The 23,327-nt window shown below is 37.6% G+C and overlaps 4 protein-coding genes across 5 annotated transcripts; all 4 read right to left on the reverse strand.

The window, feature by feature from the left end:
* Window positions 1-6: 6 nt before the first annotated feature.
* CHUP1 (Hydroxyproline-rich glycoprotein family protein) lies at window positions 7-5,813 on the reverse strand. Its single transcript, XM_022294966.2, has 10 exons — window positions 5,638-5,813; window positions 5,164-5,528; window positions 4,892-4,950; window positions 4,053-4,802; window positions 1,761-3,146; window positions 1,531-1,662; window positions 1,131-1,312; window positions 723-834; window positions 415-558; window positions 7-254 (listed from the first exon to the last, which is right to left on the reverse strand). Exons 2-10 carry the CDS (start codon window positions 5,270-5,272, stop codon window positions 153-155), a joined length of 2,976 nt encoding a protein of 991 aa, XP_022150658.1. The 5' UTR covers window positions 5,273-5,528; window positions 5,638-5,813; the 3' UTR covers window positions 7-152.
* A 1,314-nt stretch (window positions 5,814-7,127) lies between these two features.
* Window positions 7,128-11,753, reverse strand: LOC111018746 (SLH domain protein). Its single transcript, XM_022294978.2, has 11 exons — window positions 11,357-11,753; window positions 11,190-11,276; window positions 10,789-10,962; window positions 9,898-9,986; window positions 9,342-9,430; window positions 9,163-9,266; window positions 8,975-9,071; window positions 8,831-8,906; window positions 8,594-8,708; window positions 7,892-8,423; window positions 7,128-7,483 (listed from the first exon to the last, which is right to left on the reverse strand). Exons 1-11 carry the CDS (start codon window positions 11,625-11,627, stop codon window positions 7,390-7,392), a joined length of 1,728 nt encoding a protein of 575 aa, XP_022150670.1. The 5' UTR covers window positions 11,628-11,753; the 3' UTR covers window positions 7,128-7,389.
* An 881-nt stretch (window positions 11,754-12,634) lies between these two features.
* LOC111018610 (Cytochrome b561/ferric reductase transmembrane protein family) lies at window positions 12,635-14,665 on the reverse strand. 2 transcript variants are annotated; one of them, XM_022294781.2, is made up of 5 exons: window positions 14,152-14,665; window positions 13,982-14,033; window positions 13,698-13,894; window positions 13,237-13,424; window positions 12,899-13,041 (listed from the first exon to the last, which is right to left on the reverse strand). In XM_022294781.2, the coding sequence occupies exons 1-5, from the start codon at window positions 14,299-14,301 to the stop codon at window positions 13,035-13,037; spliced, it is 594 nt and encodes a 197-aa protein (XP_022150473.1). In that variant the 5' UTR covers window positions 14,302-14,665; the 3' UTR covers window positions 12,899-13,034. The 2 variants fall into 2 exon arrangements, with proteins under 2 accessions (XP_022150472.1, XP_022150473.1); XM_022294780.2 differs by lacking the exon at window positions 13,237-13,424 and having other exon boundaries at window positions 12,635-13,041; window positions 14,152-14,651.
* Window positions 14,666-15,974: 1,309 nt separating this feature from the next.
* Window positions 15,975-23,108, reverse strand: LOC111018662 (protein decapping 5). The gene is made up of 8 exons (XM_022294852.2): window positions 22,810-23,108; window positions 19,621-19,721; window positions 18,912-18,983; window positions 17,872-18,825; window positions 17,449-17,514; window positions 16,807-17,007; window positions 16,583-16,696; window positions 15,975-16,505 (listed from the first exon to the last, which is right to left on the reverse strand). The coding sequence occupies exons 1-8, from the start codon at window positions 22,955-22,957 to the stop codon at window positions 16,359-16,361; spliced, it is 1,803 nt and encodes a 600-aa protein (XP_022150544.2). The 5' UTR covers window positions 22,958-23,108; the 3' UTR covers window positions 15,975-16,358.
* Window positions 23,109-23,327: the final 219 nt, after the last annotated feature.

Genomic DNA, 23,327 nt, shown 5'->3' on the forward strand with positions numbered 1-23,327 from the left:
CCAGACTGAGTACATAATCTCTCGCATCTTTCCAGTAGATTGGTAAATATACAATGTCCAATGCGAATGATCTTCTGTAGTAGCATTGAGTTACATGTAGTATATGATTGCTGAAATTAAATTGGGATAATAATGAACTTGAAGAAAAAAATTCAGGCTTCTTGCTTATTGTCGTCTCCTATCTGTGTTGTTTGAACTCGGCTCCTCAATTCTTCAAAAGCCTTCATGCTCTCCGCATCGAAGCCTCCTGCAAACTGGAAACATATAGAATCCAATGTCAGCTTTGCAGGTTTCGTTTATCAGTTAGAACTTGATTGGAAACAAGATTATTCAACTTTGAAATGCAGTTGCTCGTCTGATGATGGCTTGTAACTATTGTTTTCTTTTTGAAGAATGAAGAGAGGCAATATGTACCTGATGAACACGGAAAGCAAACCGTACGCCTTGTAAGACCAAAAACTCTCTGTTCGGCTCCTTCTCCAGTTCGTTCATTGCATCAAGTTCTGATGCTACACGCTTCATGTATTTCCTTGCTAATTGTACAGAAGACAGCTTAATCTGCACTTGTTAAAGTATGATTACATTACACATTTTGAGACATTTATGGCCGCATATGAACATACTCCATATTTGCAAGTTCCAGTACTTTTGCTAACAAATGCTAACTATGCTCAAAATAAAAATTTCTTGATAACGAAAAGATTGAACTTTTCAAGCTATACCTTTCCAACAACTCCTGTGTCTGACAACCAATCAACTGGAATTCCAAACTCTCGATAACGCGAGATAGCCATGTCTCTTGTGCGTAGGAGTGCATAGACACTCTGCTCAACCCTGTCAAAAGACGAGAACAAAAACAATGGTTGGAGATGACAACATAATTAGAGACGGGGATATGTTCTCAATATTTGAAAATGGCAGCACACAGTAATGCATATGCATTAGTTCGAAAGCAGTGACACAGTAAATTTTTTGACAAATTTTTTGACAGTTGATCATATCAAAATTTACAAGAATCATGAGATGGTGATTGAACTACTTAACATGCCAAAGATGAGTATTTCCAAAATGGTTGACGTTCCATCACAAATTCTCTTCCAGGAACCGCGTCGTTGTAAGGGAATACTTACTTTTCAAGCAAGGAGTACATTTTCTTTAAAGCTGCTTCACATTGGAGTTTAGGGTCATCAACAAACGTGGTGATCCGCTTCTCCAACTTCATTAGGTCTTGATATTCAAAAGACGCCTCTCTCAATGCATCTGCTTTACCTTCTGGCCAATCAAAGTGCTTGAGCACTGCCCTTTCATCAACCTTAATCAAAGGCAGAAAAGAAAGAAACTAGTAAACATAAAGGTCTAAGGAACTGAGTTCAGACTTGAGGACTAGCTGGATTACAGCAATGCACAACAAAAACCACTTCTTTCAATTTATTTTCAACCTATTCAGAATGATAGCCATTAGCCAGTCCTTTTCTTCTGCATCAAAATTCAATGCATATTGGAGTTCAGTAAATAAAATGACCGTCTTACCAAGAATGATAGCTCTTCATCTAACCAATTAACGAAGGCCACAACATCCTCGATATTAGAGAATGTAGCTGCTCGTACTTCTGCCGCTAATGACATGACAAAATCACCTTGAGTTTCAACATCAGCTTTTACCTGGATTTAGTCAACAAAGTTACCAACTGGCAAATCACTATTAATGACAAAGATGAGAAGATAATGCAAAGGCAAAAGCAAAAGGATGATCTACTAACCGCTAAGAGGAATGATGATCTATTCTCAATCTCCCCAATCATGTTACTTCTGGCATCAGATACATTAGATGATGTAGAAGAAAGTAAAGGAGTATCCTTCTTTGCTTCTCGTTTCATCAATGTCTGATAGAATTCAACTAACTCAGGCGCTCTGTGAACCTTATCACCACCTACACCCTTAGACAAGCTTCCTGGAGGAGGAGGCGGTCGAGGTGGTCCACCAGCTGGAGGCAGTGGTGGGGCACCAGGAGGTGGAGGTGGTAGAGGTGGAGCAGCTGGTACTCCACCCTGAGGATTGGGATTTGTACTTACAGAAGCACCTGCAGATGGTTTTGGTGGTGGCTTAGGTGTCCGTGGAGATCGCTTCTCAATCTCTGCTAGCTTCATCCTACTGATAGCTGGAGACTCTGTTGTCTTATTTTCACCAGATGGATCAGCAGAATCACTAGATACAACTGGTTTCTCCTTTATTAGAGAAAGTTTTGGCGGCAAAACTGCAGGTTTCTCTCTCTCGGTCTTACCTTTAAATCCAGAGTTCAAATTTGAATTTGAAATATTGCCAAACCTTTCTGCTCTTGCCTGATCGGCCCTTTCCTTAATTTGCTTCTCCCTTGCTAATGCCAACTTATGTCGGTCTTTGTATGCTGGATATTTCTCATCTAACACTCCATCAACAGATTTAGACATCAGTTGGAATGATGTTGCCACTGAATTCAAGGAGTCACTAGAAGGTGTTTGTGTTCTGATATTAGGGAGATTCGGAGTGCCCGGAGAGTCGGGAGTTTCCTGTTCCATCGTACCAAAGGTGGTGATTGCGACACTATCACTAGCATTTCTGAGCATCAACATTTCTAATGGACCCCTTTGCTTCTGACTCATGCTCATCCTGCTTGGAGAACCCCCAGAAAAGGATCTGGCTGGTGATGAAACAACACTAGAATCATCTTTGCTTTTACCACCCCATTTCTTCAACTTCTGGAGCAAGCTGGGTTTCTTACTGAGACTACTATATCTACTAAAGGAACTATCTATTGAAGCATTGTCAAAATCCTCACTTCCAGGAGAAGATGGTTGGGAGAAGTTGCTTTCAAGATCTGTGTCCCCTTGTCCACGTTCTGATCCAGCATACTCCAACATGAGCTGCTTAGCCTTCTCCTGAGATTTTGGGCTTAAATTCTTGTTGAGGTCACGAGCTGATACTTTTCCAGTAGGAGCCTGGTAATTGCGGAGTTCATACCTTAAGCATGCATTGACCCATCGAAGGTACACTAATTCTTCAACTTCACTGAACCTGTTCATCTGAAGTCCTTCAACTTGCTTCATTAAGTCCTCATTTGCATGCCTTAAATTGTTGACTTCCTCTCGAGTCTGGGATACCAATTCACTCTGCAACAGAGTAAGACGTAGTAAGAAAAATGGGCATTCAGGTACACAGATAACTTTTATCAAACATCAATTACTTCCCCGTTTGGCCATATTGAAACCTCTTTATGCATACTTGTGGAACAACTTTTGCCAATAAAGAATCAAATCTTTTGAGATCAAACTAGAAGCATTTTCTATTATCTGGTTTTTGCAGATTTACTGTACATTCTGAATGTACATAGCACAGAATCATACAGGTTAAAGGCAACATTAAGAACACTACTTCTTGAGGCTATCCTGTTTCCTAGTTTTATAACATGAAACTCCAATCTATATGGACAAATATCTAAAGTCTAAAGAACATAAAAGCAAAACAAAATTTATTTCTTCTTATTAGTATTTCAGTTTCATCATACTCTGCTTCTATGACAAGGTCAGACTTATGCTGCTTGATGTTCCAAGTTTGCACTAACTACCATCTCACACAACGGACTCATTCTAAACAGAGGAATATTGATTACTCATTTGGTATCTTACTCCTCTAGCTGAATATTATCTATGCATTTAGCGTATCTACTATTTTTGGAATGAAACATGCAATGCCATTTTGAAAGATAGTTTTTTTGCTTCTTAGAAAAAAAAAAATTCAGTGACAACATGCATGGGTTGATAACTTAAGTTATTCTTACTCCAAACTCAAGGCCCTGCAAGTAGAACTTTTAATTTTATACAAACCTTAGACTTTAACAGCCTCCGACCAAAGAACATAAAAATGTTGAGTCTGAAAACTATTTTTCAGAATAACTCCCAAACGTCACCTAACTTGTTATCTTTCCCCCATCCTTTTGGTTAAATTAAAAAATTCAGAAGAAAGAAGAAATAAAAAATGGAAAAAGAAGGGTCGGAAGAGCTATTTTGGATTCTTACTTCTGTCATATTGGACAGAGTCGTGATTTTATTTTCAGCAGCATTCCGTTTAATAGTCAGCTCCCGCTTTTCAATTTGGAGTTCTTTGTTTTTCCGCTTAAGTTCCACAACTTCAACTTCCAATTCCTTCACAGCTTTCAACTTCTTTTCTATTTCAGCATCTTTCCTTATAGTTTCCTGTTCCTTTGCCTGCAGACCAGAAACTTGTTGCTTGAGTAATAATAGCTGGCCTTTTGTTTGGTTAGCATCAAGCTGAATCTGCCTCTGCAGCTCTTTGATCTTATTCCTTGCCAATTCCAACTCCTTCTTCACAGTAGTATCTTGTGCAATCTCTTCTTGAAGCTTCTTCCTCTCAGCCTGCAAAGAGTTAATGGTAATATTAAGCATATCAATCTCTACTGCCTTGATCTTGAGCTGCCTCTGTAACTCTGTAATGTCAGATTCCTGTTCTTTCAATCCATAGTATTCGAGCAATTCACCTTCAAGCTTTACTTCCCTCTCCTCCAATTCCTTTACTAAGTTACGCAATCGCTCCAGTTCACTCGCATTGTTTGCCATCTCGGTTTCATATACTCTATCTTTCTCAGCCTTACTGTTATCAATTTCAGGTAATGGAAATTCAATCTCTCCAGAGAGAAGGTCTTCAAATTCAGGTAAAATATCTTCTTCATTTTCAGTTGTGTATCCAGGAACTTGATCAAATACGCTGCTGATTAACTTGACTTCTTCTTCTTCCTCCTCTTCCTCCCCCTAAAATAAAAGAAAGCTCTTTCAATAAAGGAGATGGTTGCAAGATAAGAAATCATGAAGAGTCTAGAAAGTTATCAGTATCTACTTACATAATCATCTTTGAAGCTATGGTTAGAATGTTTAACCTCCTCCTTCTCTTCACCATTTTCTAAGAAACAAAAAGAATAGTTTCAATACATCAGACAACATGATAAAACCTATCCAACAATATAAATGAGACAAAAGCTGGAGCAAAAATCACCAAAGGGAAAATCAATTTTGCATCAAACTGATAGATAACAGAAGGTAAACACGAGGTCTATGATAAAATTATCAAAGAAGAGTAAAACGCTGAACAACTGTAGTTCAAATATATGAATACCTGCGAGCTTGTTGATGGAGGCAACGGAGCTCGAGTTTTTAACATTGAGTTGCCTTACTGCATAGGCTGCAACTGAAGCAGCAACCAGGAGCCCTAACCTGAGTACCATCAAGCAAATACTGACACAAAGATTTTAACTTCCCAGTTGAGATAACCGAATTCTGCACAACTATATTGTCCATTACTCCCCACCCCCATGACTAACATTTCAAACCATTGGAGCCCCTTAGAATGCAGAACAAACCGAAAGAAGTGGAGCGAGAAACCAGGTTGGTCTTTTCAATTAATACGCAAGTTCAATGGCCATGTTTCTATCAAGCATTCTAAGACCCATCACCCTTATCATCTTCTCAAGTTTATGGATCCTACAAAAAGCAGACTTGCTTGGTAAGCAGAAGAGTTTTCAACGACTAGAAGTTCAAGACAAATTCTGATGCTAAGAGCCACGGTAACCACCAATAACAAGTGGCCAACCTTTCTCCTTTAGGATTGCGTCTCATGAATTTGTGGGCATTTAACAAGTTACACCACTCGTTCAAAGGATTGAGCACACAGTAATAACACCAAAAAACAAAGCTGAAAAAGACCATGAAATTTGAAGAGAACAGCCGGCCGAAGACCTCCCTTTCTTATCCGTGTTATGTCTATATCTGTCAACCAAAAATGAAGAGAGATTAAGCCGTGGAGAGTTAATTTGTGAGCAAAGAAGAAAACAAACTCTTACTTGTCTCAATAAATACAAATGTTCTTGCTGGCTGCTGTCTACCTAATTGGTGGGTGTTTGTCCAACTCTTAACTTTTGACAGTTTCCAGCCTTATCAATAAACCATAGTCATCAAATAGTCTTGTGGGTCTCTTAAACTATCCTGCTTAGAGTTAGCAATAGAAATCGCGAAGTTGCTGCCCCCAAGAAAAAACCAAAAAAGATAATAAAATAAAAACAGAATTAGAAGAGAAAAAGGGAGACAATATGTGGATTAGGATTATAACTTAAAAGTTCGATTTGTTTACATGACGTTGATAACTTGATATGCACCAGCAGCAGCACCCATCATCGAGAGGAAATTTTGCAAAGGGTGGGTCGGTGGGCCAAGCCTTAAATTACATTAAGAAAATGCTGCTTTTAAGCTCACCACAGAACGAGTGTGAAAGAAGATGGACACGATGCGTAAAAAAGGGTAGGTTTGGCGAGCACGAGTGGAGGCTGAAAAGACTAGTGTTGCTCAATGGACCGAAGCATATGGAACCATGTTGTCAAGCGCACAACAAAATAAGCCAAACTATGCCTGAGTTACCTTTAAAACCCACATGCCATCCTTTTTGGCATGTCTCTCGGGCTGCTTGTTTTCTTCTGGCGACCCCCTATCGTCTTTGAAAACACTAGTGTGTTCGCTGTAATCTTTTAGGCTTTAGCCCATAATGCTTAAAAAGATTATGTGAAGTAAAATCTCTCTCAGATTGACAAGAAATGAAGTGGGCTGAAATCTAAACATAAAAAACTAGCTTGAAGTTTGAAACCCCATTCTCGCATATTGTTAAACCAAAAATACTACTTTAACCAATGGGAAGTGATCTTTTTGCCCATCAATTAGGCTTGAACTTGAACGAGAGATTTGGAAACGATGGAGTTGATAAGTAGGGAATATTATTGAACCAAGATTTTAAATTGCGAAAAGTTGCTTTCTAGGTCATAAATAAGTGAATTCGGAGGCCACAATAGCAGTAGCAGCCAATATGTCATCCAAGGCGCTGTGTTTTGGTGGAGGCAATTGATCCCCGTGGAAGTGTAGCTGGCATTGGCAGCGACTGTGAGAACCACGTATATTTCCCCATCAATTTCAGCTTTAATCACTAGAAAAATGCATGAGATTGCAGCCTGAAGAGCTACAATTAAAGATTTAGAAAAAGAAAGGCTTTCAAATGAGTGAAAATGGCCACGCGGCTTGACCGTACACCTGGTGCAGTTGATTTAAGCGAGTATCACCAAAATTTCTATATTCTAAGTTCAAATGAAGTTTACACCGGATGATCAGGATCAGCTTGATCATAATCAAATCAATCCTCAATCTGAATTGAATTATAATCAAATCTGCTGTGACAGCAAGATACTGTAATGAAGCCTCTGATCCGAATTGCATTGTACTTGCAAAATTACAACGTGAACTCTTCTTGCTGTCGATATTTATGAATAAACTTGGGGACAACTCTACGTAGTATGGGCAAAATTCAAGCTTGATCGTCCCATCTCCACCTTCGTCCAACCTCCTCGAGAACCTTAGCACGAGCTTGACTTTTCCTTGCTTCATCTTCTACCCAAGATCTGCATTCAGAATAAATGATTCACTCAAAGACTACATTACAGCATTTTAAGTCACAAATAATTACTTTTAGCAAGATCAATATCTACATTAAATAGAGAACATAAATGAAGAAAATTTGCCATTATTTTGGCTTCTCTAATGGTATTGTACGAGTAAAACGATTAAAAAATTGTTCAAGTAGTATACAAAAACTATGACACAGGATTTTTTTCCATTTTTTCCTCTTGACATAATGATAGAGCATAGAGGAGGATCCTCTTGCAACATTATTCCATAGCAAATAATACTTATCTCATGAAAAAATAACAAAGCCAATAAAAAAATATTTGGACAAACGCAAAAAATAAGAATTTCAGAAGTTAAAAAGAAAGAAGATAGGAGGACATGACAGACTAAAAGTTAATTACCTTATAATACGGAGAGCTTCTTTCTCAGCTTCAAGCACAGATTTCGTATCAAGCATTCCCTCAAGCTGGTTCTGTAAATCAGCACGCATATTATATAGCTCACTCTGCTCTGCCCCACATACAGATCTCTCAATAGCAAGATTTGCTGTCATCCCATCAACTTCTTCCTTAAGGCTCAGAAGAAGTTGCCTCTGACAATCTATAGATGCCTTCTGCTTTAAATACTCGGAAAATAACTTCTCCTGAATTATCTTTTCGTCTCCCAAATCAGTAACCGCAGCAAGATAAAGCTCCTCCACCTTGACAAGGCGTTCTTTCTCCTCAATTAGCTTCTCATCCCAAGACCTTTGTATGTCTCCTCTTTCTACTAATTCCAACTTGATAACTTCTATCTCAGCTTTTCTTGCAGAAATCTCTGATTCCAGTCTTGACAATTCAGCAGAGGTTGCTTCTGTCATCCTGCCGCTTACCAATGCGACTGCTGCTTGTGCTTTTGTTGAAGGTTTGTTTGGTTGAAATCGTTTGATTTGACCTGTAAACAGCAGATATAGACTTTTAAAGGCAATATTAAATGCACAGGTACCTAAGGTTTTTTTTCCCATCTATGTACATTTGCATATTGAGACATTACAAAAAAACCACGAACTTAATTTACTTATAACTTCTTAAGTAGACATAAAATATATGGGATAGAAGGAATACCGAAAACTTTTCTGAGAATGCTTCTATCCCCAGCTAAAATATCCACGAACAGTTGTGGCGATGCTTCTGAACTGATCTCCTTCAAGTCCATAAAACCCACCTTTGTACTTGATATCTGGACTGTAGAAAAAGTCGAAATGCTATCACACTCTGATAATCATTGGTTTTTATGTATTTTTCAAGAGGACAAATTGCACGTGAATTGAACAACAATGGACTATACAAGAAATTCTGTACCCGTTCTAGTATTCCAGGAACAAACTCATAATCTAATTGGGCTTTCCAGTCTATCAAAGCCTGGCGAGAGACAAACCTGCAGCATAGATACAATCATAAATGGAGTTCAGTCAAATAGATCCAAAATTTATGCACATATTGTACCTCTCGGGAAAAAAACAAATTTTCTCTCGATCTCCCAAGCCATCATTTGCATAGTTTGGTGATAGCTTGCTGGGTATGATACCAGCTTCTGCTAAAGCTGAAAAAAAATCCAGGACTAAAATTCATATGGTGCAACAATCAACTAAACACTTTCTCTAAAACAAGAAAATAAGAAGAAAAAACCTCACCTTGAATGGACTCAAAATCTGAGTCTTCAAAACTTATATCATCAAAAGCAGCAATTGTTGATCCAGAAAGGGAGACTGATGGAATAATATGGTGTTTTGGATTCCTATATGGAGAAAGGGGGAAAAAAGGTTTAAAGAGTGATTATGTGGTTTCAGAAAAGAACTTTATCAATTTCTACCTTTCCAGTGATGAATACATACGAACTAGCCATCTTGCATATTCCCTTCTAGTACACAACTCCCCAGCATCAATATCATCTTCAATAACCTGCATGCATATCCTAATCTTTGAGACCTAAAATCTTCTTTCTTACTGGACTACAATGAAAGGCTCAATAATATGGGAACAACGCACAACCAGCCACCAGAATATTAAAATGACAATTTTAGGGGATCTGTATTCTGGAATTGGCTTCATTAAGAAAGAGGATGGATTTGAGACATTTATGCTTTATAAGAATCAATGTCATAAGTCCATTCCGTAATTGTCCATTGTGGGCATTATTCATACATATAATTTTTAGAAATTCCCAGAAGTATTCAGTTTATACTTACTCCAAAAAGAGGTGAGTAATTTTAGCTACATGCAGGCAGTACAACACATAGTTGGAAGCAAAATTTGAAGTTCCAAAAGATTCATGACGTGGTCCAACTCCAACTTAAGAGTTTTCCCACATTTGATCAAACTTGTGTTTCTTACAAGCCTACAAAATCTTAATTTAGTCCTGTGCAGACCTTCAGTTTCTTCAAAATCGATAGAGCTTCATCTTGAGCAGAATCCACAGGAACAGTGATTATAACTCGTTCAAGCTTATTTCCAGAATCTGAAGTGCATAAAAGTAAAGGGGAAAGTATGATTATCTTGGTCTTATGTAATTGAGATATCTAAACCTAAACCACACAACTGCACAAGGACAAGATATGTTGCCATAATCATCAACAGTCAACACAAACACATATCTTTTGACAGAACAGTCTAACATCAACAGCTTTCATGAACAATCATTCTTTAGATGCTAAACTAATCATAAGAATTATCAATGAAAATATCAAGAGAATTATGATGCTACTAAGTTACTTGAAAATAGTTATATTTTATTGCAACAAATAAAAAGTTAATTCTCAGCCATTCCAATCCAAACTCTTAACTTCCCGTGATCTTAATGCTAGTTAGTAGAAAGGGGTAAAAATGAGAAGTTGCAAGTATTATGTGCACCATGCTGAATCCCTTCATATCATGGGCTAACCTACTAGGCTACTAAAAAAATACCATATCCTGTGATGTGACAACCACATTCCTTACAGAGCAACAGATGAGTTGGAAAAAGCAACACATATAAAGTAAGCTCAGTTTCACTCTCACGTCGAAAAACCAGAGCACATAAACCATGGGGATGGGAGATTTGCATCTCACAATGCACTCCTGTAACCTCAAATGGACAACACTACTTTTTACTTTTTAATTACATCACGCAACCAAACAGTACCATCATGCAAGACACATTTTCTTGCATAAGGTGAACTAGTATAACAAAGGTCCAATGTAGGTAAGCTATTGCTTATGATCAGCTTACACTTGATCATAAGATTAAGAATTTTAAAAAGAAAAGATGTTGAATTGAATACCTGATGTAACAGCATTAGTTCTAGAATCAGATATAGACTCAGCACCAGATTCAGTCGGTAACTCGTCATCTATTAAACAATAGTCAACTGTGTTGCCTTGATCACCTTCAGGTTCCGTACGACTAAATATCCCGTCTAATGATCTCACGGGACTACGCCACTGAAACTTAAACCCTGTAAAACGAAGCAAACTCTGGTAAAGTAGACAATTATTTCAATTTTCCACGTGCAATTATTAGGTATTAACTAAATCCCATTACTTGGGTAATGATTAAATCTTGCCAACTTGAAATTCAAGAGAAGTGAAAGAAAAATTCAGCCTACAGCTACAAAAATTTAACCACAATAGTCATCAGGAGATATTCAATTCGGTGAAAACAGCATAAAGATATCCAACTGACCTCTTCTCGATAGTGAAATGTGAGCAATGGCCGCAAACAGAACAACAAGCGAGGTCCCAACCACCCCTATTACGAAACGAGGCAGACCTGCGAAACACAATATTCAGATACCCAAGGGCAATTTGAAATCTTTATTGAACTGTGATTGATAGGGAAGTAAAAGGGACCTCGTTTCGCGGCTTTTGCGTCGGTAGTTGGTGAGTTGATCAATATCCAGCCACCATAGGCGTCGTTGTTGGGCTGGTCGGGATGAAACCAGGAGGAGAGCTCGAGGTCTCTGTCGGTAAATGACGCGGTAAGACGAAATGTAGAGTTGGTGGGCCTGAGATGGCCGAGGAACAGATGCGACTTGGGGGAAATTACATTCCGACGCCGTGAAATCGAAGGAGACTTCGTGAGGAGTAGAGAGAATGTAGATGGTAAAGAAGAAGAGCACATTACTGAGGAGAATTAGGGCTTTTCGGAAGTTCTTGCTGGGCAGTATGATCGAAGACTGTAGAATCCCAAGGCAGAGTCTTGACTCTTGAGTTAGCGTTTGCTTGGAAAGATGAGGTATCAGCAGTGGACCGCAGTGGACCGCAGTGGAACCGGCAGTGTGTGAAAACTTTTTTTTTTTTTTTTATAACGGAATTTTCATTTTTGTTTATTTACTTTTTTTTATATATAATTTAACAAATCAATTTATTGGCAAATAATAAATTAATAGTTAATTAATACGACCCTTTTTTCATTTAAAAAAAACATATTTTTTAGACATCTCCATCATAATTACACACCAATTGGTGCTAGCCATACACACTTCACGTGAAATCAACTTATGTAGAGCACATAAAAAAATACACTCAAATTCTTAAGGGCAATTTAAATTTCTTAAAGAAAATAAATTTAAATCGAAAAAACTATAGCTTTTTCCTACCCTAACACCATCTAAAATAAAGAAATTAAAAAAACATCTAAAATAACTATTTGACACTCTCAACTCGATATAAATTCCTCATCATCACAACTTTAATGTTTAAAAAAATCAACATTAGGAATTGATAGAAAAAGAAAAGAAGCTTTAAACGGGGAAACCTTGAACTTTTATTAAAATTCAGATTTGGTTATTAAACTACAACGTTGTTTATGCACGTGACAAGAAAACACAAATTACAAAATTTATAAACATTTTGGTTTTAACCGATGGCATTTCATTCATTATAAAAATAATCCAATTTGTCCACTAGTTTTTTTTATTTTTATTTTTATTTTTTAATTGATTGCAAACTCAGTTACTTTCATAGTTAAATTACTTTTAAACAAATAAATTACATCACATTTTGCAAGCCAACTTTAGAAGCCCAAATTTCTCTCCAAATTACAAGCCCTTGAATAATCAGATGGAAATCTTTTCTCATACACTACACACCATGCACACACACACACACACACACAGAATAAGGAAATTCTGAAGCCTGCAAAAGACAAGCCTTATGGCTTATACACATGAGGAAAAACAATGGCAGAAGATGCAGTACTCGTATTAAGAAGGCAAGAGCTTGGAATTAGAGAAAAATGGATGTTTAGAGGGAAGGGAAGGAGGATATTTGGGAGATATAGCAGTGAGAATCACAATTCCACTAAGCAAAGCCAATGCCAGTCCCAGACTGTTGACAACCATAGCTTCAGGACCTTTCTTAGGGACATTTCTCTTAGTTTGCAACAATGTCAACTTCTCAAGAAGCCCTGTTTCTGCCGTTGCCACTGCCAATCCATAACTGTATAACCCAACAAACACATGCCATGGCAGCACTCTTTCTCTTGTTCCCCTCACCTCCCTCCAATGCCAGAAGCTCAGAAAACCCATCATCCACTGCATTCAAACACCACATGTTTAGTACATTACCATCTGAATCCTCCCGTTTCGTTCGGTTGTTCGATTTGGATGTTTTGTTATAACAAGTTTGAAAATCTTATAACAGATGAGAAGTTTAATTGGTTGTGGTTTTCATTTTCAATGGTATTAACCAGTTTCAGAGATTCAGCATTCAATATCTTAGAGAACTACCATAATAAATGAGGGGCAGAGGACCCCAGCCAAGTTTGAATGTAAGAAACCAGTAATAAATTACTCCTCCACATGGCCTTCAAGATGGGCAAGGGGCTTCCTAATTCTGAACAAGAATTCAAGGCTTGTTTGTGATACTTCAATATCACTGTTCTTTGAAAGTGATTGTGTGGATTATTCAATATGATCTATTGATTGAAGCAATTGTCAATATCAGTAGCAGATCTCAACAAGAATTCACGTGGGATTCCAAACTTTTCACTTGCATGAGACATCTGAAAAGGTAAAAAACAAGAGGAAAAAAAAAAGTAGAAAGGTTCTGCAACATTACATTCTAAAACAAATCTTTATGATTCTCATTTGCAATCAACAAATCTTAATTTTGGAGGTGGTCAACTATTGGATCAAGCAAGAAAGAGAAAGTAAAGTTAGAATTTGGCGGAAGGGGTGGAAGTGAAAACCTGAGCTCCGAACAAAGTGACAGCAAGTAAACCCATCCAAGAATGCAGGCTGTGGAAATTAGCCAAAAAGCTACGATCCCTATGAAATTTGGTCCAAATTCCGATAATCCCAGAAGCCAAAGCCAGCCCTTGAAGACTCAGATGAACAGATTTCCTCAAATTCCTCGAACCCGGCAGCCAACTATGGACCAAAATTGCTGAAAATCGCAACAAGAAAAAACACAAACACTTGATGCCCATTTGACAGATCAACTTATTGCATCAACATTTTGATTTCTACCCACCTTCACCGCTGAGGAGAATGAGACCAATTACCATGAACAAAGGATGCAGAACCTGCAAAGCAGACCCAAGCTCATTCTCAGAAATATCGAGCTTAAATCGGTACATAAATTAATTAGGTCCCTAAAAATAAGAAGAAAAACAAAGGGTAAAGTACAGTACAGTACAGTACATCGAAGATATGATCTTCCCGGGAGGGGGAGCGATGATGGAAGCTGGAACTGAAAGCAAGAGCCCAAACGAAGACCAGAACGGCGACCAGCAGAGCAAAGATTCTGGCAAAGATGAGTAATGGGACCAGTGAAGCCAATGTTGCGGCCATGGGGACGGAGGGGGCGCCCTTCAGCTCCACAAGATCGCGGCTCCGCCGCCAGTACAGTCGCTGATTCGCCGTAGAAAGTGGAAACGACCGATAATGAAATCCGTGGGTCCACTTTAATTTAAGGTATGCTGCTGCTGTTGAGTGCACGGCGTTGCACTTGGAAAACTTATCTGGGGCACTGTTCGCGGAGCCAATTATAGAGAAAATTTCAAATTTTTTCCATCTGGGACTTTACAAAATTGGATCGATTTAAAGTTTCGATCATCGATTTTAAGAAAATCCGTTTGGAAATCTTGTACATGAGGCACATTAAATTTCAAAGCTTGTACCGATAAAATTTGAGCTTTGACTAGAATGGAAACTTCAAGGGTAAAATAAAAATTTCCCAGCCCATCGTGCTATTTAACGAATTGTCAGCAATGGATTGAAAGAGATTCAGGATAGCGATAGTCAAACAACCTCGACAAAATAGTTTAATTAGTGTTGATTCTAGTTTCCACCTAACTAATAGATCCGAGCTAACAAGGACGAGCATCGAGGTGTGATCCTAATGAAACCTACATTAGAGAACAGAGACTCCAACGTCCAAATAAGTGTGTGTATACTCGAGCTGTATCAAGTCGTTATAGGAGGAATTGCGTACCTGGATAGCGGGGTGGAGTGTCTGTTTTATAGGCCAGCACGGGAGACAAAGTCATTGGAGTCGTTCCGACCGGTGGTTACAACTGTCGGACCCCTAGATCGTTGGTCGAATTACTCAGGTCGATGTAGGTGCTAACACGTGTCCATTTTAATTTTGACCACCAACAATTAGTAATAATGATTCCTTAACAAATTATAAATTTTTTTTTCTCAGTTGAATAAGAGTTGAAATTCCATCCAACATAACAAATTATAAAGGTTGTTTGGTTAATAATTAGAAAACAGAAATTTGAAAACCGCATTCAATGAAAATTAAAGTTGAGCTATAAACTACCTATTTAGTTTAATCTAAACTTATATTAATTAATTTTTTGTTATATTTAATTTAATCTAAACTTATATGAATTAATTTTTTGTTAGTACATGTACGGTGGGAATCGAACTTATATTAATTAATTTATTTAGATTTTTTTATAAATTTTGTATGATTATTATTTTACAAATTATATAATTTAGAATACATTATATTTTACATATTTTAATTTTAACAAACATAAAATGAGTTTATAATATAAAGTAATATATTAATCAAAGTTTTAATCATTTTTAATGTAATTCTACATCTTAAAAATTTTAAATTCTAAATCTAAAAACACTGAAAACATCCAAAAATCGTTTTTAGAATTAAAAATCGTTTTCAAAATTTCTATTGTTTTGATCGAATCCGAAAACATAAGTTACCTGAATTATAGGTTGGAAATTCTAAGTTCTACACTATTAATGGGAGATTGCAAAATGTATAAAAAAATTTACCTTTCAATCCTTACAAATATCAAATTTTTTCATCAAATAACCCTCACTTCCCTTCTGAGTCCTCCCCCCTCATCGCAACAAGAAACCATATATGAACCAAAAAAATAAAATTCATGACTTTTGATCAAAACGCTGGCTACATTAATTGTTTGTTTGGATTAATTGAAAACTTATCACCCTATAATGAAATTTTACAATATAACAATACGACACAGAAGTTAATAAAACATAAAATGATAAATAATGATTTCACCAGTTAGGCTTCAGTAGCCATTAGCAAAGTATGGAATAAGACGCAAGTTCACAGTTAATTACATAAGGGGGAAAAAATACCAAGGATGACTTGAAGAACTAGTAACTCCTTTAGTACATTTTATGGGTCGACAGAGAGCCTACAACCAACTGCTCCTTAAAACTACGTCTGCACCTTTATAACAAAGAAAAAACACAAAAGAGAGCCTCTGAAATAAGAAGAGAACCCAATATTCTACTATTTATTTTCTGCACAAACAGTATAAAATGCAAAAAGAAAGTAATAGCAGATCCTTGTGATATTTAGCTGCTCTCATCAGTCTATAACATTCAGGCATAATCAGGGCCACCTAAGGATTGTAATTATTCATATACCGCCCCCGACCCCTTCCACCGTGGCCATACCCCCTCCCATAATAACCACCGCCACGACGACCACCACGCCCATAGGCATAACCACCACGACCACCTCGGTATCTTGCAAAATCTCCAAATGTCTGCACCCACAAACATCCAAACACAGTTTAAAAAAACAGATCTAAAACAAACAAATTGACAAACTCAAATAACATACCTCAGTGTCCAACTTGATTTGCTCAAAGTATCCAGGCCTCCTTCCATTCTGCGCTTCGTTATCAGCAGTGTTGCACGAGAGAGTATCAAAGAAGTCATCCTTATTATATACAGGCTGCAGACATGAAGTGAGTCAGTTTTATGCATATGTGGGCAGGGAAACAAACATTTCTTTAAGATACAAATTAATATTGCTTTAGAAGTGTGTGGCATAGCAAATAAGACCTTGATCTCTAACTTTGACGATTCACCTTCATCTTCATCGTGGACTTCATCTTCGTCACTGTACTTTTCATCCCCACCGTTGTACTTTGGATGAGATTTGGTATTCTTACCAAGATGACCCCAGACTTCATCCTTGTTAAATTTCTCATTCATTGCCATGAAGTCAAAATCTTCTGTGAATTTTTCTGTTTGATGCGAGTTCTGCACAAATAAAATCATAAATGTCTTCCCAGAATATTGTGTTCATTAGGAATAGGCAAATAATCTCATGCGTTCAGAATAAATCCATTCAATCTGTCTATCGAACAAAAAATTCAATTGACTGTACGTTAACACGCCTGTCTCACTAATCAAGCTAAGGTAATTATGATTTGGCCTCATTATTAACCTCATTCAAATTTTCAAATCTTATTTAATCTCAAATTGCATGAAGTTGCACCAAAGAAAGACTATACATTAAGGAAAACTGGATGCGCAAACAAGGAAACACAGTACAGAACACATAGCTTATCAGTGCTTAATCTAGTTCAATGCACCGAGATTTCGTCACCACATCTTCAGGGATCCTGATCCTCACCCACATAATTGATAGCAGAGGTATTCCTACAATTTATAATAGACCTAATTTAAGTACACAATTACCCCATATCGTCTTCCTCTACCGCGTCCCCTGTAGATGTGCCGAGTTTGTGAAGTTGGACCATTTGGCTGGAGAAAATACAAGTTGTTAGAATGTCAAAATCCTTCATAGCATGAAAAATATATTAGGCAGATAAATACAGTGACCTTTGTACATGAGACAATGACAAATATGCAGATCACTCTAGCTTCTAGCCATAAGCAATGGTAATCAGCTTTTAATGAGATCATAACTACCTCAGGAACAGATAATGCATATTTACACTTGATGACTGAAACGCCGGAATGTCAGAGCACCAAAAATACAAGGCCTTACTATATATTCCTTTAACCAAGGACATTTGTCTATATTGTCACCGTATGTACACCCCAAAAACCAAACAAGGTAGCATGAGTATGCCCAGGCCACAGAGAAAGAGAGAGTACCTTCTGAACAGCTCGTGAAGATACTGGTAATGGTAATAATGGTGGCTGAGTATCTGCCGGAACTGGAACAGTTTGTTCGGCTGCTAATGAGGAAGATGCTTGAATTACTTCCACGTCTTTTTGGGCTGTTTGCACAGACAGAGATGAAGAAACTGCAGTAGTTTGCAACAACTGGCCCGGAGTCACAAGGGTAGGTGCTGGTGCACTTGTGAGAACAGAATTTGATGTTCCAACGACAGAGGATGTAGATTGGGATACAGTTTGATAAGATAATGCTGGACCAGAAATTGCAGTAGCTTTGTTAGTAGTTGGAGGCACAACAGGATTGACATCTGAACTCGTAGTCAAAGGAGAGAGCGATGGCAAATTGGTATTTAAGGGAGCTTGAGGAAGGGCAGAATTTACTGTCTTGTTGGCCATTGAGCTTGATGAAATCTCAGAGGTCTGGGGAACGGACAGGATAGATGGAAGTGTTGAAGATACAGTTATTGGTGGCATTGCTGTGGATGATAAACTAGGAGTATTAGGATTGGCAGAGAACAAAGAAGATGAAACTTCTAAAAGATTTGGTGCTCCAGTAGGTAAAGAAGCAGTGGGTAAAGAAGCATTAAGATTAGCATATTGCACTGGTTGCTGCAAAGAAGACGGCACTGACAGCCCAGGCGGTGGACGAAGTAATGATTGTTGATGCATGTGAGGAAGTCCATTATGGGGGCCATAATATCCTTGCCAGTACATTGGCAAAGCAAGTCCACCACCACTTGGATTTGGAGGTGGTGGCGAAGGAGAAGCTCCCCAAGACCCTACATTTCCTCCAGGTTGATATAAAGGCAGCCCACCCTGGAAATTAGATCCAGGAATTCCCATTGGCATGGGTTGAGAATTAATGTCTGGCAAAGGCCCACTAACAGGAGGCAAGCTTGAAGAAGTCGCTACTGGGCGAGGATAGTGAGACTGCATGAGAATTTCACCCAGTACATTGTAAGCTCACCTACGCTTTAGGCATAATAAATTGTGGTGAGGGGTGTATTTTATTTTACCTGAATAATAGCTGGATCATTGTTTATCAAGGGTGTAGTCTGAACAGGTGGAGAAGATTTCACCTGTAGGTCCTGCAAAAAGAGCAAACGAGATAAAACTAGTTACAAGCATAGTCTCAGTGCATGCCAATCCTCACAGGTTAGGAAAAAAGTACATGATAATAAGTATAAACATAATGGTGAGTTAAATAAAAGCCCCATCACATAAAGAAACTATAGGTCAGCAAACGAAGGTGTCCTATCTTAGATTGCAACATCATGAAGACATGACTTATCTGTACTACAGCCTACAGGATTATTATAAATACGAAAGCTCACAGTGTACTATTGTCAAAAAAAAGTGCAATGTAACATAAAAAATAAAATAAGAAAAGAGTGATATTATTAAATCGTCAAATATAATTTTAAAATCAATAAATAAAATATATATATATATATATATCTCTTTCTTTCTTCTTCTTCCTTTTTTTTATTTATTTTAAAAAAACAGGATTTCATTAATGTAGTGTTAGTGTTACAAAAGGGAAATAAAAAATCTTTGGAAAGCATTGAATAATATAATTAGATATAGAAGCTATGACATAGAATGTCAAGTATGCTATAATGTCCATTGGTATCCACACCAAGGATACATTAATGTCATATAGTAATCCTAAAACTTAGCATACTGCCACTACCACGCTATAGTTAATATTTATATCAATGTTACCTTGATATCACTTCCACGGAACAAGATGTATTCAAAAACTTTGTCACTTGGCGGGACTTGTGGCCCATCCTTCTTTCTCCCTTCTGTTCCAAAAGACCGTACTGAAGAGAGAAATATAAGGGTATATTAGCATCAAGTTCCCTGGCACCTTGAAAATCGTTTAATATGCATCACTATGTCATCATGTTAAAAATAATGAGAGTTTAAGTAACTGTTTTTCACCCTAATGCAAACAATAGCATCTTAATACAGGAGGAAACGGGGTCACTAATTGATAAATTTTCTGATAAGACCCAATCTTATTTAAGATAAAAGAGCAAACCAAGGGAGATTCGAGAGCTCCGCAACTCTCCCAAATACTCAAAATATGAGCCTTACAAGATATATCCCAAAAATCCCCTCCCCTCCAATATTCCTACTCTATAAAGCACCCCAAAAACATGCCTCACGACACTCTCTCCCTAACTAACAATATTTTTTGGGACCCACAAATCATATGCTCTCAGTTACTACACGGTCCCCTCTTTTCCTCTCTTACGAGTGTAAAACTTTGTGACTGGAGGCCTATCATTTTCATGTCAAAACCTATCCGAAACACAACCTATCACTTGACAATTATGGGCAAAGACTCGGTGCCAATATATCATACAATACCTACCTTAACCCACTAAGCCGTTCACTATGATGCCCAATGTAATTTTCCAAACAGCATGTCATCAAATTTCTGTGTGAAAGTACTCCTAAGGATAGTTTGGGAATAGTATTAGTATATTAGTCGGAGACATTATAGTAATTAGTTAGGGGTGAGTTGGTTATAAATAGAGGAAGTAGGCAGAGGAAGGGACAATTTTTGGAAATATTCAAAGGTGGAGAACTTAGTATAGTTTTTGGGAGAGAGATAGTCCTCTCGAAAGGCTATTGATATAGTAATTATCTTTTTGATATTGCAATATAGTTATCTAGTTTCGTTTAGTATACTTGGGATCCTAACATTCTGATGTTATTTTTAAGCACCAAAATATTTCATTCATTCAATTTAGCAAACATCCAATTATTCTCTCTTTTTCTTTTTCTTTTTTTTTCTTCTTATTTTCATGGGGATGGGTGGGAGGGAGCTAATACCAACATTTTTTCTTTTCAGATAAGAGAAATATAATACCAATATAAGACGAATGACACAATGTTCAAGATCTCCAGGAGCCACTAAGATAAACCTATAATGCCTCTCGAGCCAAATTTCCGAAAAAGATAGCTAGAAAAACATTTTCTCAAAATACATTTGCCTACATTCCTAGAGGGATGTCCATATAACAATTTCTCTATACATCCCAAAGAGTTGTTGAAAAACCACTATAAAATACCAAAAGTTCCAAAGGGAGCTTCTGTCAAGTAAATCCAAATGTGCATTGTGCCAACAAATGATATTAACCCCCTACAAACTTTCACACATTTCACAACAATTAAGGGGGAGAGAGAGAGAACCATAAAAGGGTGTCTTTTTCTATACCCAATCAGTCGAGTTGACTCCTTCCAGAATCTAGAACAAGAGAGAGCCATAATATGTAGAGTCATACTTAGCAGCTGATTAGCTAGACTATAATTCCACTAACTTTTTCCCCATTGCTAACCTCACAAGAAAATAAGAGTTCCATCTTTGATTTACATTATGCCAAAATACTACAGGTACTTCTTTGCTGAGGTTTCTTTAATCCTGGGTGAATCAGGCTCTTGTATCTCTCCATAATGTGCTGGTGCCTTTGACTCTTTCCACTGCAAACCTCCACACCGCACCAATTTGGAAGTCAAGGCAATGTTCTTCCACTTCAAGTTCCCTATTCCAAATCCCCCTTCCTCTTGCAAGCTAGTGATTTTAGCCAGATTTACAAGGTGGCTACGTCCTTCGTGATATTCATCAATCCAAATAGAAATTTTCTTCATCATTTGTCCAGCTACTTAATGACTTTGCAATTAAAAGAGCATAATAAACAAAGGAGAAAACTAGCTAGGCAAGATTGATGAAAGTTGATACAACTCCTAACAAAAATGTCACACGTTCCATTTTTCCATTCTACTTTTAAGTTATGGCCCTTTCCCTGACCAGATCCTGAAAAGTAAGGATGGGGGATTGAGTCAGAAGGACATTGCCAAATAAGAAAGATGCAAAACTCCCCAAGTATAACCTCACATATATGCACTAAAGCAAGATGGAACCATCAACGTGTTAAACATGGTTAAGCTGAACAAGGTACTTCCGCACTGAGGCTCCCTTAACCAAACCCCCATTTGTAGTAGATGGCTTAGAACATCAACAATAATCAGAAAAAGAGGACAACTCCTAGTCTTAGATATCTTGAAAATTTGATCCTACCTCTAGCCCTCAAGGTTTTCCTGACTCAAAATTTAGTCTGAGAGATACAGTTCAGGATTTTTTTTTTTTTTTTACATAAGAGACTACAGTTCGGAATTTAATTATACCATTTCGGCTCAAACTCCTTTCTGTACCAAACTGCAGGATGAAAGTTCGAGCCCACTATGTCATATGCCTAGTATAAATCCATTTATGAAACTGATAGGATGGAAATCCTCCAAACTAAGAACTATCAATCTAAAATCATCTTAAAACTGGTCTGTTGGCTACTACTGTTTTTACCCTATTCCCAAAAAACAACCATGCACCATAAGCAAGAAATGAACCGCATCTATGATAAGTAATTCCACGATTCCATCATTAAGTTCTCAAAAACCCTGCAATGTGAAGCGTTAGATATCTTCCACTTCAAAAACCTTGAATCATTTGGCAATCCCAGGTTACAAACCAAGTTTCAGCAACCAACGAGTAGAAAAAATGGAATATCAGGACAATACACGACATTACACAGTAAACCCGGATAGGAGAAAGAGCAAACAAACGCGATACTACCAGCGGCAAACTCAACAGGCAATTCAGTTTCACAATCGAAACTAAACAAACCGATATCACTTCGTAGTTTCTCCCGACTAATAGAGTGAAAAGAATAAAATTTCACACTCAGAAACTAAACCTGAGAATTATAGGGAGCTCTACCGATCTAACAAAAGACATCAGGCTCGGTAAAGTAAGAGAGACTGGATCCAACGAAAAACAAATCAAACCCCCGCCCGCACAAGAAAGAAAATGGAAAAGATTAGAAGCTGTAAAGGGGGTGTTACCATTTCTGAGTCCGATACTGGACTCTTCGGTGTTGATGTTGTAAAGAACGCCTTCGTATCTAATCTCACTCTTGGAAGTTAAGCTTATCAAGCTTCCTATGTATGAATCGGCCGCTGAACTTGATCTGGAACCACTCTCGGAAGCCATAACCTCCGACCGAGAAACAAATCTGAAGGAAAGAGAGAGTAGGGTTTTGGTTAGGGAACCTGAGATCGGGAATGTGGGGTTCTGTTGTCAGCCGAAAATGGTTCTGCGCCTGCGGTGCGTTTTATGTAGAACCATTCGTTCGCGCCTACGAAAACCATCTAAGGCCATCTTTAGTTTTGAATGGAAATTTTCGGGAGTCAATTTTTTCATTATCTTGATTGTACAATTTTGGTTACCTACTTTTTTACTTATTAATATTATGGTGTAAAAATGTTTATTTTTATCGATATATTTTTTAATTTGGTTCATTTTTAATTTATATGTATTTAAAAATATTCATTTTAGTTTTTATACTTTTCAAAAGTGATCA

The sequence above is a fragment of the Momordica charantia genome, assembly GCF_013281855.1.
Source record: "Momordica charantia cultivar OHB3-1 chromosome 9 unlocalized genomic scaffold, Mcharantia_2.0 BLBB01000009.1, whole genome shotgun sequence".
Classification (NCBI taxonomy): domain Eukaryota; kingdom Viridiplantae; phylum Streptophyta; class Magnoliopsida; order Cucurbitales; family Cucurbitaceae; genus Momordica; species Momordica charantia.

Excerpts from the sequence above, each read along its gene's own strand:
- LOC111018610 (XM_022294780.2), bottom strand. The coding sequence starts at position 14,301 with ATGGCCGCAACATTGGCTTCACTGGTCCCATTACTCATCTTTGCCAGA. Across the intron at positions 13,895-13,981 it reads CATTCTCCTCAGCGGTGAAG|CAATTTTGGTCCATAGTTGG; the intron begins GTGGGTAGAAAT and ends TGCGATTTTCAG. Across the intron at positions 13,042-13,697 it reads TCACTTTGTTCGGAGCTCAG|TGGATGATGGGTTTTCTGAG; the intron begins GTTTTCACTTCC and ends GTTTGAATGCAG.
- CHUP1 (XM_022294966.2), bottom strand. The coding sequence starts at position 5,272 with ATGGTACTCAGGTTAGGGCTCCTGGTTGCTGCTTCAGTTGCAGCCTAT. Across the intron at positions 4,951-5,163 it reads CTCCATCAACAAGCTCGCAG|AAAATGGTGAAGAGAAGGAG; the intron begins GTATTCATATAT and ends TTTGTTTCTTAG. Across the intron at positions 559-722 it reads ACACAGGAGTTGTTGGAAAG|ATTAAGCTGTCTTCTGTACA; the intron begins GTATAGCTTGAA and ends TAACAAGTGCAG.
- LOC111018746 (XM_022294978.2), bottom strand. The coding sequence starts at position 11,627 with ATGTGCTCTTCTTCTTTACCATCTACATTCTCTCTACTCCTCACGAAG. Across the intron at positions 11,277-11,356 it reads CGCAAAAGCCGCGAAACGAG|GTCTGCCTCGTTTCGTAATA; the intron begins GTCCCTTTTACT and ends TGTGTTTCGCAG. Across the intron at positions 9,987-10,788 it reads AACTAATGCTGTTACATCAG|ATTCTGGAAATAAGCTTGAA; the intron begins GTATTCAATTCA and ends TATGCACTTCAG.
- LOC111018662 (XM_022294852.2), bottom strand. The coding sequence starts at position 22,957 with ATGGCTTCCGAGAGTGGTTCCAGATCAAGTTCAGCGGCCGATTCATAC. Across the intron at positions 18,826-18,911 it reads ATGATCCAGCTATTATTCAG|TCTCACTATCCTCGCCCAGT; the intron begins GTAAAATAAAAT and ends ATTCTCATGCAG. Across the intron at positions 16,697-16,806 it reads CGTCAAAGTTAGAGATCAAG|CCTGTATATAATAAGGATGA; the intron begins GTCTTATTTGCT and ends TCATGTCTGCAG.